Raw genomic sequence first — 17474 nt, 5'->3', positions numbered from 1 at the left:
AACACATCTCTTGGTTACCAAAGCTCGTGAATCAGGTCCGTTTCGGTACACCTCTTTCTTTCTCATTTAGGCCTATAAAACCCCTAAAAGGTATATGGGTAGCCCAAAACGATGAGATCAAAATCAAGAGCATACATTTTTACAAAAGTAACCAATTGTAGTCTGCCTTTTGTCCATTGTTTGAGGTATCTCCTGACCGGACCCAGCTCCAAAAGCTTCAATTGGGATCCTAAAGAAGCAACATTATTTGGACTACATATGACTGGTGGCCCCTCGTTCATTGTTTCAGGAGGATCAAGATCTCTTCATTTTCCTGTACCTTCATTTCTTACAATGCGACCATAACAATGTCGTTTTAATAGTACTAACAACTGCAATTATAGCTGATAAGCTTTGCACAAATAATAATAATGTAATGAACTGTTTTGGGTCGGAATCTTTTAGATGATAAATGCACATCCATTTAATTTTAGTAATTGATGCAAGAGAATTTCTGTCAGTGGGCAACAGGAAGAGAGGGGTCTTTTCTTTCATCATTTGTTCTTGGGAATCTACTGTGCTGAAGCTTTGTCGGTGCAAAACATTGGAAGGTCCACAAAGGCCAAAGTTTTTAGAACCTTCACTTCCTTTACGTTGCTTATTGCCATGCTTTAACTATGTACACATGGAATAATAATTTAGCACCCAAATTTAGTTGTATAAAATCGAATGCTATCAGATGGACCATGACAGGATCTCAGCAAAATAATTCAAGACTTGAAGATTTGAAGCCTATTAAATTATTAAACTGAGAAAAGGAACAACAACCCCTCCCATATTTTTTTTTGGTACCTCGAATGTATTAAATTGGGATCAAGAAAATGGTTGGTTGATCTGCTACTGGCCCTACCCTCTCCTTCAATGCTAACTTGCTTACATGGCCTGGATTTTTCAGCTAGACCCCCATATTTGCTTTGATCATCTCAGGCACTCTTAATCATCTACACAACATGAGATGAGCCGTAGTTATGAAATGACAAGGATGCTTGGGAATTAAGCTACTAGTTACCCTAAACCTAGGTTTAAAAAAATTTCATTGATTAGGTTTTCAAGGAACAAGGCAAACACCTTTTGCATCAATTAACTTTTGCCAAAGCACTTTAACTAAGTGAGAACAGTTAGCTTTCATCCGGAGATGATGCCGGGAATTATGAGATCATTGTTGAGTGTGTCCAGTTTAAAAGATCCCAATGCCCCCATTAAGCAAAAATAAAGATTAATATAAATATGGCTTTTCTGCGGAGTGGTTAGCTTATGCTCCCTCCATCATTCTCTTAAGTAAATTAATAATAAAAGCAACGATCGTACACTCACTATAAGCCATTAATAGAGAGATAAGGACAGGACCGTATTGCCATAACTTTCTTTTTTATCAGTGAGTGGTGTGACTACAACCCTTGCATACCAGTCTTGTCTGATACATCTTTTGCCCTTCCTCTGTCTCTTTACTTACTCCCACTGACCCTCCATCACTAGAGGCCAAGAACAATGCCAAATTGAAGCTTCCTATTTAATTATAAACACTAGCATCACTAGCAAGAGAAGGGGTCTGTGTCAGTTTTTTTGTTGGCTGTAGTGGTTGATAGGTAGTAAGAAGTGAGGAGTGAAAATGAATGAAGAGATGAATGGTGTTGAGGTCGAGAATCATCAAGAACATGCGCCTGAGAAAATAGATTACGTGTTCAAAGTGGTGGTGATCGGTGACTCGGCGGTTGGCAAGACTCAGATTCTGTCCAGGTTTACCAAGAACGAGTTTTGCTTTGATTCCAAGTCCACCATTGGGGTTGAGTTCCAGACCAGGACGGTTACCATTAAGAACAAAGTCATCAAAGCACAGATCTGGGATACCGCTGGCCAAGAAAGGTTAGCTTCTTTCCTCCTTTTTCCCTGTACCTGTAGTGTAGGATCTCTGACTTTGAGATTCTGTAACACAGATTTCTTTAAGTTAATACATATAATAATCAATCTGGTGAGTTCAGAGATGGCATTTTCAAATGCTACAGCCTGCAAGAAAACATAATTTATCTTGGGATGAAATTTTACATTTGGGACCGCACTTGCCCCGAATTTTAGATTGCTGTAATCTCATATAGTTGAATATTTTAACGGGAATGGTGTGATTGACTAATTTTGTCTCTTTTTCAAGTAAACAAACAAAGGGCAAAAAGATATGTGGTTGCATCATGGTGAAAAATATGAAGGCTAATTGGATCACTTTTAGCAGGATTATACTTGCATTCTCAATGAGAATGTGGATCGGATATTTAATTCAAGGGAAATTGATGGCCAAGTGAGGTCATCACATTACCTACTCTACACTACTAGGAATTAATTCAATTCATAATCTCATTGATTTCGGTGGTTTGGCCCGCCACTGGCCACACCACTAGGAATCTTGGGCTGCTTTTGACCAGTGAAAAACAAAGCTTAATTTCAGTCCAAAACTAGCTGGATTCCTTTGAATATAGCTTCTTATCAAAATTAAAATGTAGTTCACTACATTACATGCAAAGGAGCAGAAGAAGTTATTGCGGTCGGTGGATTAGCCATCTAATCATTAAACTAACTATTCTAATTCTTACCACACTTGTAGTTATAAAATAAAATAGTTAAAATTAATATTAAAATATCAGCTAACCCAACAACTTATCCACTGCTACAATCGCATAATTTACCAATGCTGGCTAAAATCTAAAATCCATAAACGAAAAAGTGTGAAACTATTCAGTTATTTTTGAAGCCAATGTTTTTGCATTTCGCAATTGGGTGTGGGCGGGCAGGTACCGAGCAGTTACAAGTGCGTATTATAGAGGTGCCTTGGGGGCAATGCTAGTGTACGACATCACCAAGCGGCAGAGCTTCGATCACGTGGCCAGATGGGTGGAAGAACTACGTGCCCACGCCGACAGTTCCATCGCCATCATGCTCATTGGGAACAAAGCTGATCTAGTGGACCTCAGAGCCGTTCCAACTGAAGACGCTGTTGAGTTCGCAGAGGATCAGGGCCTATTCTTCGCCGAGACGTCCGCTCTTAGCGGTGACAATGTGGATAAAGCTTTTTTCAAGCTGCTGGGTGAGATTTACGGTGTGCTTTGTAAAAAATCCTTGGAATGTGGAAATGGAAAACTCAACGGTGCTGATCACGCCACCGCGTTGAAAGGATCTAAGATTGAGGTCATCGCTGGTCCTGATTTAGAAATAAGTGAGATGAAAAAATTATCTACCTGCTCTTGCTGATCTTCTTTTCATTTAAGGTAATGTTTGCTTTATTAACCTTATTTTATTTTATATTTTCTTTTGTGCTCTTGGGTTGTTTTTACATTTAAATCATATGGCATATTATATTTATGAATATAAATATATGGAAATAGTTATGGTTTAGGGATACTGTCTTTGAGTCCTTTTTTTTGGTTTGATATGGCCAGTTCTAGTTGCTGGGGTGCAGACCTGCGCTAGGCTCCATGCCTGATTGTTCTTGCTTATTCTTCATTGTAATGAAATTATAACTGAAACTTTAATTGAGGTACAAAGCTGTTGGACTAGTTCAGCTAAGTTTTTAATGTTTTTGTTTTTCATGTTTGGTAGAAATGTGAGTGGTCAAAAATTGGTCCAAACTTGAATTTGTATTTGGATCCAAATATTTTTTCCACTTAAAATATTGAATAATTAAGTTAAATTTTCATTTTTTATTTGAATATGTGTTTTTGTTTTTATCATTATAACCTTAAAGTTGTATTATATCAACTCAAGAAAATAAATTTAAGGTTCAAGAGAATAAGCATCAAACCAATATATATCTATATACTCAAGAAGATCAAGCCTCCCACGATATGTCAGACTATAAACAACCATTATCATAGATCCAGGAGTAGGATCAACAAATGAAGTGGAGGACTGTCATAGGTCAAGGAGTGGGATTAACAAATGAGCTTGACAATCCTATAGGAAAAAGGTCAACAATCTTAGCCAAATCACATAGGAGGAATGTCTTGGTCCTAGTGTCACGGGACAAAGTGTAAAGCCCGTGACCATGCCACAAGAAGCGCCCCATGGAGGTCTATCGATTAGGTGGGGGACATTCAGCCCACAAGAATTGGCCCGATTCAGAGAGCTACTAAAGAAGCCTATCAGATTAAAGCCTGGTTGGCCTAATGATGAAGACATGGCAACTTAGGCAATTTTGGTAACTAATCTTAGAAGATAGAAGAGAATCATATCTTGTAAGATTAGATTAGATTTGATATGGCAAATCTTGTAAATCCCTAAAATCAAGGGATATAGTGAATCTCGTCCGTCGATGTACATGTATCTTGACCGTCGGTTTTGAGGGAGCTCAACTATAAATAGAGAGCCTCCCCCTCATTTGTAAATCAGCCATTGTAACTTGAATTCTTAATAGTAATAGAATTCTTGAGCATTTACTCAAACACTTTGTGGGCATTCTTTCTTTGGTTTTCTGTTGTTCTTTTGTAGCTTCTTTTGGCACAAGCGCTTCCGCTATACAAATTGGTGCCTTGGAGGAGTTCTAAAAGAATCCTCTCTTTTGGGAGTTAAGGCTGACTTGGGCGAGTTTGGACGAACGGATCGCCTAAGGCCGCACGGATTGCGAGACGAAAGGTCTAGCCCCGTGACAAGTGGTATCCGAGCCAAGTTTTGAACCAAGTGATATTCGAGTTGGTTCGAAGGCGCCGTTGGGATGTCAAAAGAAGTCGTTGGTCAAAGTGAGCCAATGGAGACCCGTGAGAGGGCTAGAAAAGCCAGTCGCTCGAGGGAAATGCTGACAGCTTTGGAAAATCGAGTGGTCAATCTCGAGGAATCCGTAGGGAATGTGAAAAAGACGCTTGAATTGGTCGAGGGACGCACGGATGGGTTTGACTCCATGGAGAAGCAACTCAGAGATTTTGTGTTGGATTCTCTCGGTGCCAATGCAGAAAAGATGAATAATTTAGTAGAGTCCACTGCGGGAAAGCTGGCAGAGAGGGATGAAGCTCTCGAGGATATGGTGCTAGCCATGTAGAAAGAAATAGAGGAGCTTAAGGGGGAGCTCGCGATCTACAAAGCCGCTTTGAGTAATGAGATGTTGTCTTCAAGGCTGAAGCAACAAGCAATGGATGTTCCCAAACCGGAGAAGTTTAAGGGTGCATGATCCGCGAGGGATGTGGACAACTTCTTGTGGGAAATGGAGTAATACTTCCGAGCGATGGGCATCGAGGATGATGCCATTAAGGTAAACACTGCTTCGATTTACTTTACTGATGTTGCTCTCTTGTGGTGGAGACGTAGGTCCACGGATGAGAAACGTGGAGGAACGGCTATTGGAACTTGGGAGCAGTTCCAAAGAGAGTTGAAAAAGCAGTTTTACCCTCAGTATGCCGAGAAAGAGGCTTAGGCAAAGTTGCGTCGTCTCATGCAACAAGGCACTGTTCGGGAGTGTGCGGGCATTTAGCGAGTTGATGCTTCAAATCTCCGACTTGAGTGAGAAAGAAGCTTTCTATTGGTTCGAGGATGGGTTAAAGCCGTGGGCAAAGCATGAGTTGCGAAGGTAAGGAATCACCGAACTTACTGTAGCCATGGCCGAAGCAGAGTCCTTTGTTGAGCTTGATCCGGTGGGAGACAAGCTTAAGGCATCTAAGCCCAATGGAAGGGGAAATGGTGAGAGAAACCATGAAAAAGATGAAGAGGGACATAGCGATGATGGCAACAGTACTGATAGCACAAGTGGTAATGCGAAACCACGAGATGCGAAGCGGGGATTAGACAACCCAAGGGACAAGAGGAAGAAGATGAATTGGTCGAGGGACGCACGGATGGGTTTGACTCCATGGAGGAGCAACTCAGAGATTTTGTGTTGGATTCTCTCGGTGCCAATGCAGAAAAGATGAATAATTTAGTAGAGTCCACTGCGGGAAAGCTGGCAGAGAGGGATGAAGCTCTCGAGGATATGGTGCTAGCCATGCAGAAAGAAATGGATGAGCTTAAGGGGGAGCTCGCGATCTACAAAGACGCTTTGAGTAATGGGATGTTGTCTTCAAGGCCGAAGCAACAAGCAATGGATGTTCCCAAACCGGAGAAGTTTAATGGTGCACGATCCGTGAGGGATGTGGACAACTTCTTGTGGGAAATGGAGCAATACTTCCGAGCGATGGGCATCGAGGATGATGCCATTAAGGTAAACACTGCTTCGATTTACTTTACTGATGTTGCTCTCTTGTGGTGGCGCGTAGGTCCACGGATGAGAAACGTGGGGGAACGGCTATTGGAACTTGGGAGCAGTTCCAAAGAGAGTTGAAAAAGTAGTTTTACCCTCAGTATGTCGAGAAAGAGGCTCAGGCAAAGTTGCGTCGTCTCACGCAACAAGGTACTGTTCGAGAGTATGTGCGGGCATTTAGCGAGTTGATGCTTCAAATCTCCGACTTGAGTGAGAAAGAAGCTTTCTATTGGTTCGAGGATGGGTTAAAGCCGTGGGCAAAGCATGAGTTGCGAAGGCAAGGAATCACCGAACTTACTGTAGCCATGGCCGAAGCAGAGTCCTTTGTTGAGCTTGATCCGGCGGGAGACAAGCTTAAGGTATCTAAGCCCAATGGAAGGGGCAATGGTGAGAGAAACCATGAAAAAGATGAAGAGGGACATAGCGATGATGGCAACAGTACTGATAGCACAAGTGGCAATGGGAAACCACGAGATGCGAAGCGGGGATTAGACAACCCAAGGGACAAGAGGAAGAAGATGAAATGCTTCCTTTGTCAAGGACCACACATGGCGCGTAAATGTCCGAATAAAGTGATGATTTTGGCAAAGAAGGATGAGCCGAAGGAGGAGGCGAAGCCTACCGAGGGAAACACATCGAAAGTCAATTCGATGGTGCTCATTCCTGGAAAGAGGAATGAAAACGGGTTGATGTTTGTGGACATCAACAGTGCGGGTCAGAAGCGGAGTGCTCTTATTGATACGGGAGCATCAGACTTGTTCATGTCGGAAAAGGCTGCGAAGAAGCTTGGTCTGTCGATTAGAAAATCGAATAAGAAGATCAAGGTAGCAACTTCTGAGAAAGCCCCAACTGTGGGAGTAGTTCGTGATGTGGAACTACAAATCGGTGAATGGAAGAGCAAGGAAGAATTCGAGGTAATCCGATTAGATGATTACGATTTTGTGCTTGGTTTAAACTTCCTTGTCAGGATTCAGGCAACTCTGCAACCATGGGCCGATCAAATCAATATTGTCACCGGTCCGTCAACAAAGAGTGTTGTGCCGGTGCATTGGGATATGAAAGTTGGGACTAAGGTGTTATCACCAATCCAACTAGTCGAAGATGTTTCGTATGGGAGAAACATTAAATCGTTGAAATGGAATGCTACGAAAGCCCCTTCGGAAGTGTTAGTGGCGCAAGGGATCGATATGAAGCCTGCGAGATCGACTGTGGAGCCGACACCTTTGGGAAATGTGGGTTGTGCATCGGGCTTCAAGGGAAAAGGAGCGATGCAAGGACAGTTGAGACGAGTAAATGCTGCGAGTAAGGTACATTGCAAACACTCTGATAGTGTTTTGAATTCTGACTTGTTGGCTTGGCAAGGTCGTAGGAGCCCTTTCAAAGTTTATGAGCAAGGAGGCCAATGAACTGTGGGTGGTACGAAGCCGAGGTATGAGAATCGAGGGGATTCCAACAGAAACAAGTCAAAATTGGGGCAAGTTAAAGCGGAGACTTCTTGCCAGCAAAATGTACCAACGAGTGCAACAGTTCAAGATAAGAGGCGACAGAAGCCGAGGCATAAGTTCCGAAGGAAGGGACAACCCGATCGCAAGTCAAGTCGGGAAGAAGCCGAGGCAACGAGAAAAGGTGAATCAAGCCAGTGTCATCCGAAAGTCGCAACGAGGGCGTTGCGAGAATGGGTGGGGGAGAATGTCACGAGCTAAAGTGCAAAGCCCGTGACCATGCCACAAGAAGCGCCCCATGGAGGTCTATCGATTAGGTGGGGACATTCAGCCCACAAGAACTGGCCCGATTCAGAGAGCTACTAAAGAAGCCTATCAGATTAAAGCCTGGTTGGCCCAATGATGAAGACATGGCAACTTAGGCAATTTTGGTAACTAATCTTAGAAGATAGAAGAGAATCATATCTTGTAAGATTAGATTAGATTTGATATGGCAAATCTTGTAAATCCCTAAAATCAAGGGATATAGTGAATCTCGTCCGTCGATGTACATGTATCTTGACCGTCGGTTTTGGGGGAGCTCAACTATAAATAGAGAGCCTCCCCCTCATTTGTAAATCATCCATTGTAACTTGAATTCTTAAGAGTAATAGAATTCTTGAGCATTTACTCAAACACTTTGTGGGCATTCTTTCTTTGGTTTTCTGTTGTTCTTTTGTAGCTTCTTTTGGCACAAACGCTTCCGCTATACAAATTGGTGCCTTGGAGGAGTTCTAAAAGAATCCTCTCTTTTGGGAGTTAAGGCTGACTTGGGCGAGTTTGGACGAACGGATCGCCTAAGGCCGCACGGATTGCGAGACGAAAGGTCTAGCCCCGTGACACTAGTCTAACGATACCAAGGAGCCCGAGATATAAATAACTAGGTATATACCACTCCAAGGACATCCTTACTTAACTCTAGCTACTATTACTCTGCTTGAAGTCTTTTCCGAAAAGGTCTTTCACCTTCATTAACTTAAACATCGGTTCCGGCACTCTCATAGTATGTTTATTGTCTTACATACCCATCGGCTTCTCTAGCCAAGAATAACAGCCCGTTCATACTCATCTAAAGCAGACGTTAAGAAATTTACTTTTAAAAGAATTCAGTCTATCATCCTGTGAATCATTAGATGCTGATGTTTGAGAAGTCTTATTGGAATCTTGAGATTGAGTTCTTGTGATGTCGTAGTTGATGCACGGCTTCCTCACTCTGGACAAATGCTTTATTTTAAAAGAACTATATCTATTTGACTTGGGTTTCTGTCGACTGAGGGATTTGAGTTTATCGTGGACGTGGAGCTGTTGATCATGTATGTAGGGTGATTGCAATTTGCTTTAGGTGTTTTTTGTGACTCGGGTTGTATGGGAGGAGATTTTTAGGTGTGTTGACCGTTACTTTCCTAGCTTTTGTTACTATGAGTATGTTTCACTTTGATTAATAAAACTTGACTTAGAAAATAAAAACTCCAACTGATGAAATTAAGTATTATTTTGCAACTTAGTTTATCTTTTAATGTGATATTATTATTATAGACATCTAGGATGTGCAAACTTTGCTTCTTTTCTAGGAATATTTAAAAAAAAAAAAGGTATATCTAACAGCCCATCTGTATGGTGTGTTTAATTTTCAATGATTCCATACAACAAAAATACAAAGCAACTTTACTGCTTTTTTTTTTGGAGAAAGAAAATACAAAGCAATTTAAGAGGAAAAGAAACGAAAAGAGAGAGTATGAAATGCTACTAAAAATCTTTGAGGTACAAGTCTACACGGAATAAGATAATTAAATTTATATTGACCAATCAATTAAAAATTAATATTTTTAACAATTTAATTTTTAAATAGGATAGAACTATTTTTAAAAAATGTGAAAATGATAAATAGAATCATTTTTATTATTTTTATTTTATTCTATTCTATTCCATTTAAGATTATATATTAAAAATCTAATTATATTCATACCAAATAGATTTTATAATTTAAATAAACACTCAATTTTTTTATATTTATTTTTTCAACACTTGACATAACATTACATTTCCATTTATTTTTACTTTATAGTTTATACCAATTTAGGGGAGCTAATAATTTAAAACATGCAATAAATATAAGAATTGAACCAAATATTTATACATCACTATATAGAAGAACCCAAGTGAAATTAATGGCTTTTTTAGTAACTCCAAAAATATACATATATAAATTTCCTTATTGCTTGTATTTGATATGCTTCCTTGTATATGTATAACGAGTTTGTTGGTTCTACCCCAAAGGCCAACCCAGCTACCAAGTGTTATAACATCATATAAATTAGTTATATATAGGAAAGAGCAACTAAACCAAAAAATTTAGATTTTAGATGCATCTTTAAAAGGAAAAAGAAGATGTTGCAAAAATACTACTATATGATACGAGCAACTGAGCTATACATATAATATAGTTATCTGCGTAGTTGAGCTGGAAATACGATTTGTGATGGTGTAATTACTACTGAACGTGGGTATGCATGCTCATTATTGAGGCAAATTAATGATGGAAGGCATAGGCAACAGCTGCGTGGTACATATAGTGGGGACATTACTCGGGTGGCAAACGCAGTTAGCATTTTTCAAACGATTAGCCAGTTTGGTACAAGCCTCCACTGCTCCAACGATTTAGCAACCGGCAATTCTGCATCCAACACCCTAATTAACATAATTAGCTGGCTTCTTCCTAATATATAGCACAAAAACAAGAAATTACAAAGCGGAATTGCCGAATCCAAAACACGGATTTTTTTTAAAATGTGGACGGTGAAATGATAAAGAAAGGCTACAATTGGTACCCTGCTGAAATTATTCTAAGAAGATGATGTATATGATCAATACGTGGGAATCAAACAACTTTCTTATCTTAACAATGTGCTTTTCAACAATGAATGCTAGATTTTAGCGAGGAAGGTTTGACATTTTGAATGGACCAAATCCTTTTCCTTTACAATTTAATTAGGGCCAGCTCGTAAATGTAAATTAGGTATAGGTAAGTTTTATCTAATTATCAAGGTGAAGTTTCTAATTATGGTTCATAAAGATTTGAAAATTTCACTAATCGGCATGAAATAATATTTGCCATTTGTGCTGATTCGGGCGAGAAGTAGAGACAAACCCGGCCAAAAAGGCATTGGTAGTTCAATCACATCATGGCCGATAATGAGTGAAGAAAAGCTAAGAAAATGGGTAGCCATATACAGCAGCAAAACTAGGAGGTTTGCGCTAAAACAGGGGAAACACCCAAACAGAGAGAAACTAATAATAATAATAATAATAATAAGATAGGCCTTGGGTCAACTCCGAAAGGGCTGTCCTACGTCCCCTTTCTCACACCAAATCTTTTTCACCCATTTCTGCAGACGACTCATCGTTGATTGTACATACAAATAACCCAAAACAAAAAAAGCCTGAACAAGCAATACATACCCCTAAATTGGTCAAAAAGTGGACTTTCATTGAGTCCTTCCAAAGTACATAAACAGTTTACAGCAACAATGTTTAACAAAGGATCAAATATATTAACAGAATTAGATTCCAATGAATCATTGTATAAGAATATAATGCTATTTATGTACACAATGCAAGCAGTAAAATTGAAGAGACTTAGATTCCAATTCGGTAACAAAATTTGTAGCTGAAATCAATTAAACTACAAGGCTAAGTTTCTAATCAACAGTGAAAAAGTGAAGGTCAGCCCTCGTTTTGGCGACTATTAAGATCGAAGGACTGAGATTTTCTACAACTTTTCACCCTCAAAAACCCGTACAATTTTTTCAACTCCTTAACCGCATTTGCGCCTTCTTTACAGAAAACCCCGCTCGGTTCGCCAATTTCCTCCACCGGTTTCCTCGACCCATTCTCACACGACCCTCGTCCGAGATTTAAAGCCCCCCTCCCGTCACCGTCCGTCTGCAATGCGTTGATGACCGTTTTCAAAGCCCGGCTCGGCGAATTCCGGTTGGCGATCATTAACTCTCCAATCTCAGCGGGGCTTAAACTCGCCCCTTTTTGGAAAATCTCCTCTACCTGCGGGAACAGCTTATGATCCTTGAGGCCTAGGTAACTATTGGCCAGCGTTTTAAAAGCCGTGAAATTACATAATGGAAAATGAATATGAACATCAATCCTTCCCGGTCTAAGAATAGCCGGGTCAACGTGATCTTTTCTGTTCATTGTGAAGACCATGATTCTTTCTTCGCCACAGCTGGAGCTTAAAATCCCGTCCATGAAACTTAAAATTCCTGGTAAACTCACGGCCGTTGATTTCTCTGACAAATACCGGTCGAGATCCTCGATAACGACCAATGATTTGGTGGTTGTTTGTAACAAGAGAAATTTAAGGTCTGAATCATCAGAAACTTTGGACAAATCAAGGTCGTACACATCGTAACTCAAGAAATTAGCCATGGCTGCGATAAAGCTTGATTTCCCAGTACCTGAAGGACCGTAAAGGAGATAACTCCGTTTCCAAACGCGACCCAGACGATGATAATACTGTTTGGCTTTCGCGAAAGAATAGAGATCGGATTTGACTTTGTTTTTAAGGTCCGATTCCATAGCTATCGTTTCAAACGATGAAGGATGCGTGAAAGGAACGGATCTCCACCGTTCCTTTCGATCACCCTGATGATCAACGACGTTCACGTAAAGCTTCAATCCTCGTTTCTTGTCATCGAATTCATCGGAAACCGAGTGGATGTGTTGGAGATAAGGCCGGAGAACCCTTCGTTTGTCGGCTTTTCGAATCTTTAACACCAAAGTTTTGTCTTCGTTAATCCAGGAAATCTTGGCACCCAAAAAATCGTCCTCGATTATTTGGTTTGGGTCGAGATGAAGGACGATTTCATTTGGTTTTTTGCCAGTGAAGAGATTCGTGAAATCGGAATCTTCAATGAAAGTGAGAGAATTCAGATAAACCAAAACCTTGTGATAAAGTTGGTTTCTCTGCATGCCTTCATTGAACTCTGGGACTTTGAAGAACTGGTAGACATGGAAACAATCTTCAATGGAACGCCATTTTTTCTTCACGATATAAATCAATCCGGTTTTTATCAAAACAACCCGAAGAAGGAACAGCAAAATACAAGTTACCAACAAGGAAAACAATAGGAAAAATAAATTATAAAGAATCGTCATTGTTTACAAGAATCTATGGGGAGAAACCTAAAGGAGGAGGAATTTAAGGGTAAATTTTCATCTTGCAGATAACAAACAACATGTTTTTTTCCGGGAAAACGAAAGAAGAGAAAATTCGAAATTTAAGAAAACGGAGAGGAATAGGGATGGGCGGATTGGGGAATTTAAGAGGGCCAAATTGGTGAATTTATGTAAATAAAATTCTCGGCCAGAGACAATTACTTGTTGGCATGTTTGATGGGTCAAAAACTCGAAAGAAAAGGATAATAATACTAAGTAGTGTATATTTGTAGGAATTAGGAGATAAAATTAGAGATTGAGCACAAATTCACTTAGGATGCACCCTACTTTGTGAGGGACAACCAAACCAAGATAAAATATACGAATTGGCGTTTGTTTATTATGCTTATCATCGGCCCTAACAAGGAGTTCCAGTCTAACTACTTACTTTGCCTCATCTCCACACGATTTGGCCACGGAAAAAAGAATAAAAGTAAACATGCATAAATATTAAATTTATCCCCTATTGTTTTAGCTATTTTGGTGGCCTTTGGTTTGCCAAAAAGCAAGATTGGATTCATTAAACATATAACTCTTTTTTGTATTTGACGAAATACTAGGCATGGTTCGTTCTTAATTGCTATTCTATTTTGTATTTCTTAATAGGATTGTTATTTGGTATTTTTATAACATAACTCTCCTTAATTTTATAAACAAAATAAAAAATCATCATATATCTTTATTATATCATATTCCCTTGACACTACAATGATTTGACGATGCGTCTTTCCAACCTAAACTATCATAAAGGCTTGACAACACAACATTATCTTTGTTTCCCTAGAGAAGCCCGGCTCACACCCTTGGCCAAACACTATATTTCTTAAAAAGATGTATTAGAAAGACTCTGATGAGTGATGACACCTATCAATCCATCGCATCCAGCAGCTCCTTTCATTTTGTCCTTTCAAGTTGAATCCTATGATGCCCTTGGTCGACATCCACCACCCTATCATGACATCTATACATAATAGGTGAGACCCATACTTGACCTCATTCTCCCTCTAAATATCCCTTCAACAATCAAATAGGGGAGAGAAATAACATAAACAACCTTACTCTAGTGGAGCTTATTCTCAAGCAAAATAGTGCCTTTTGCATAGTTTTTCGTAATTTTTAGATTTTAAGTTAATAAGTGAAAATGTCTTGTTTTTGGGGAGCCTAACAAGTGGGTTGAGTGTTGTAGGGAGTCGATGATGGCCTGAACATGAAGAAAACACCACCTAGAATAGGGGTATCGCGATATCAAAGAATGGAAGTCGTGATACCCTTGACAGTACTGAAATGAGGAGAATAGAAGCCACATATAGTGGACTTGAAGTGGAAGGTGGCTCCCGGAGTATGCTCGAGAAAAAACTCGAAGAAACAATGAACACCTCGAATAAGAACGAAATATAATTCACAACCAAAGATAATTCCTGGAGTAGAAGCATGACACCAACTTAGGAGAGCATTCGAATAATTGTTTCACCCAATGAAGAAAAAACAAAGCCATGGTAGGGTTTCGTAATTATCGTCACCCGAAGCATTTGAAAGGAGTATCTTCTGCTCCTTTTCATTATTACACCCCTTTATACATCCCGCAAGAAAAAAAAATCCTTAGTGTAAATTGAGGGATACTAGGAGCTCCGTCACTCTTGCGGTCTAACCTTTAGATAAAGGAATCCACAAAAGAATGTCTATATCACAATGATATAGGACATGCCCCTAATGATTGCCTTAGCTTGAGAGACGCCATCAATGAAGTTGCAAGGGAGGAGAAATTGGAAGAATGTGTAAAAATGTAAGGATGGAAAACCCCAAACTGCCCCATGGATTCCTAATTGATCTGCTCTGAATGGAGCGGATCTTTTTGTCCGAAAAGTGTATGCGGGGCGGGGTAGATTTTTTCTTTTGGATAGTGGGTAGTGGGTATGGAGCGATTTTGGTAGATTTTAGTTTTTTCTTTTATATAGTTTTTAAATAAAAGAACTAAAATTAACATGTCTATACAATAAATAATGAAAACACATGCAATATGTACGAAATTAAAATAAAAAATAGTTTAATTTGTGAGCAAAAGAAAATTGAAATATGTAAATACATTATACTAAGAATATTAACCGCACTCAAATTATTTATCATGGTATTGTCATTTTTTATAGCATGTCAAAAAGTTGTCAAGTTAGTGAAAAAAAATTAAATATTAATAATATATTTTTTAACACAGAGGTGTGTTAAAATGACTGTGTTTTAAACCAACTCGAGTACCGTTAAACACAGGTTCAATCCCTAGACATGTTAATTCTAGTTATTTTATTTAAGAACTATATAAAAGTATGAAAAGACAAAAGACCATTAAAATAATAATAGTAGTCATTTAATAAAATGATATATTAATTGTTTCCTAACCGAGTTGGTATTCGATTAACCCTGACACCAACACAATCATGAATTTTATTTATAGTATAGATTATTCTATCTTTTAGAAGAATCTTGATAAATATGTCATTTTCTTATTCTTGAATGGGTTTTATCAATTTTTGAAGTTTATGCTTTACCTTGAGTAATGATTTACTTGATTTTGGTTTGCACATATAAGAAAAATGACCCAAATATCAATATTTTTAAATTGGATTGGTGGTCAAATTAGTTAAACTAGCATTTGTTAGTTCAACCGGTTTGAAAAAAATATTTAAAATTCAAAAAATAATAAAATAAATCCAACATATTATTTTCAAACTTTGATGAAAATAGAAAAAATGGTGTACAAATTAATATAAATTTTAATTTTAAGTGGTTATAATTTATAGTCATGTCTAAATATTGAGTTTTAAAAGTTGATTTTTTTTGTATATACTGCTTTAAGAAAGTAAAAATTATGATGATTTAATTTAGTTTATTAAAAGAATGAATAATAGGAAATAGAATATACAAAAATTTGAATATGTTTAAAAAAGTATGATAGTTGATTTTACATTATTAAAAGAATAAGTAACAGAAAATAGAAGATACCATTTTTTCTTAAATATATTTTTAATATTGGCCAAAACAAATTAAATGATGTGATTTAAATCATGTAGAAAAACTTACCAAGCGGTAATACTGTAATTTTTTAAGAATGAAACGTTTTATTTTCATATTTTTGGAAACATAAAATTTTGAAATATTATTTATTTAAAATTGATATGATAAATATAATAATTGAACTTAAAAATAGTGTAAATGTGATTGTCAAAAGTAATACAAGTTTTAAGTTAATTACCAAATTAATACAAATTGTATTTGCAGACTGATTTTGTGTTATTAGTAGATATCCATCTTTCATCTTATGGGTTGCAATCAAGAAATTAAAAATTATGATTATGCGGTAATTTGGGGGAAGAGAAATGGTGTTCTGCGTCAAATTGACAACAAACATTAAAATCGGATTTCCATATGACAGTTGGAAGAAAGATGAGGAAATAATGAAATTCTTTTATCCGTATAATCTTCTCTCTTGAAAATAGCTTAAATTTTGGGTTTCACTGCAACATGTGAGCATGGCAGCAATAGGAAAGAGAAAGTGGCTAATTGCACTCTTCACTGTCAATTGATTTTCCTCCCGTTGGTCGAAGATTTATCTCTTCACCACCGTATTATCTATATATGAAATTTGAATTTTTTTATTTATTTTGATTCTATTGATCACAATGTATGTAATATATCAACATAAAAATGGTGTTAATTTGATAATCAAATCAAAATTTAATGCATAAAATCCCATAAAATAAAAGTTACACATTGAATCCTTTCATAACTAATCTAAAAGTTGTAGCTTTCTAGATAAGATTGTTATAAGTTTTATGATTTTTATTTATACATAACAATTAAAAATATTGAGGTAGAATAACAAAACAAGGAGTCAATAAGACACTAAAAAACTGCACATAAGAACTTACCTTCACTTTAAATGGTTGGATTTTATTATCCCATGAAATCTTTGAGTAGCCAGATAAAACCTTTCCCCAATTTAAATGTTCCAAGTATTGTTGGAAGACTATTCAAACAAAATAGTTTAGAGTACCAACAATATTATTATGAAGATTATATTTCAATGTGGGGTTATTATTAGATGAATTTATGTGATAAATAATAATTAAATATAATTTTGACTAAAATGATAACGGTTGAGTCAAGTATAAATATTTATCTATAATTTAAATAAAAAGATACATTATTCTTTTTTGTTAAATCCTCCACAAAAATCAGTTGATACAATTATTTATGAAAATAATATTATTTTAATTTTAATATGAGGCTAAAAAATATCCAAGTTCTCCTTAAACGAGCATCACTAGTTTGAGTTAACATGCCTGTATTTTGCTGACTCTTAAAATGTAGAATACTAGGCTTCACAATAACTCTTTTTTTTTTTTTTGGTCAGCAAAACGATGAAAATGAAGGGGTTGAGGAGACGAGTATGGGAATTCAAAGGATCCCACAACCTCTGGACTGAAATCTGTGAAACATGTGACGTAAGATGGAGCAGTGAGCAG

The 17474-nt window shown here is 37.6% G+C and overlaps 2 protein-coding genes across 3 annotated transcripts; one reads left to right on the top strand and one right to left on the bottom strand.

The window, feature by feature from the left end:
- Positions 1-1398: 1398 nt before the first annotated feature.
- On the top strand, positions 1399-3591 carry LOC105802822 (ras-related protein RABA3). 2 transcript variants are annotated; one of them, XM_012634694.2, is made up of 3 exons: positions 1399-1902; positions 2820-3293; positions 3465-3591. In XM_012634694.2, exons 1-2 carry the CDS (start codon positions 1649-1651, stop codon positions 3274-3276), a joined length of 711 nt encoding a protein of 236 aa, XP_012490148.1. In that variant the 5' UTR covers positions 1399-1648; the 3' UTR covers positions 3277-3293; positions 3465-3591. The 2 variants fall into 2 exon arrangements, with proteins under 2 accessions (XP_012490148.1, XP_052480180.1); XM_052624220.1 differs by having other exon boundaries at positions 1400-1902; positions 2820-3591.
- Positions 3592-11349: 7758 nt separating this feature from the next.
- Positions 11350-13271, bottom strand: LOC105802823 (AAA-ATPase At2g46620). Its single transcript, XM_012634696.2, has one exon. It carries the CDS (start codon positions 12895-12897, stop codon positions 11452-11454), a length of 1446 nt encoding a protein of 481 aa, XP_012490150.1. The 5' UTR covers positions 12898-13271; the 3' UTR covers positions 11350-11451.
- Positions 13272-17474: the final 4203 nt, after the last annotated feature.

The sequence above is a fragment of the Gossypium raimondii genome, chromosome 11 (genome assembly GCF_025698545.1).
Source record: "Gossypium raimondii isolate GPD5lz chromosome 11, ASM2569854v1, whole genome shotgun sequence".
NCBI classification, from domain to species: domain Eukaryota; kingdom Viridiplantae; phylum Streptophyta; class Magnoliopsida; order Malvales; family Malvaceae; genus Gossypium; species Gossypium raimondii.
This window is presented reverse-complemented; position numbering and strand designations above follow the sequence as displayed.

Excerpts from the sequence above, each read along its gene's own strand:
- LOC105802822 (XM_012634694.2), top strand. The coding sequence starts at position 1,649 with ATGAATGAAGAGATGAATGGTGTTGAGGTCGAGAATCATCAAGAACAT. Across the intron at positions 1,903-2,819 it reads GATACCGCTGGCCAAGAAAG|GTACCGAGCAGTTACAAGTG; the intron begins GTTAGCTTCTTT and ends GTGGGCGGGCAG.
- LOC105802823 (XM_012634696.2), bottom strand. The coding sequence starts at position 12,897 with ATGACGATTCTTTATAATTTATTTTTCCTATTGTTTTCCTTGTTGGTA.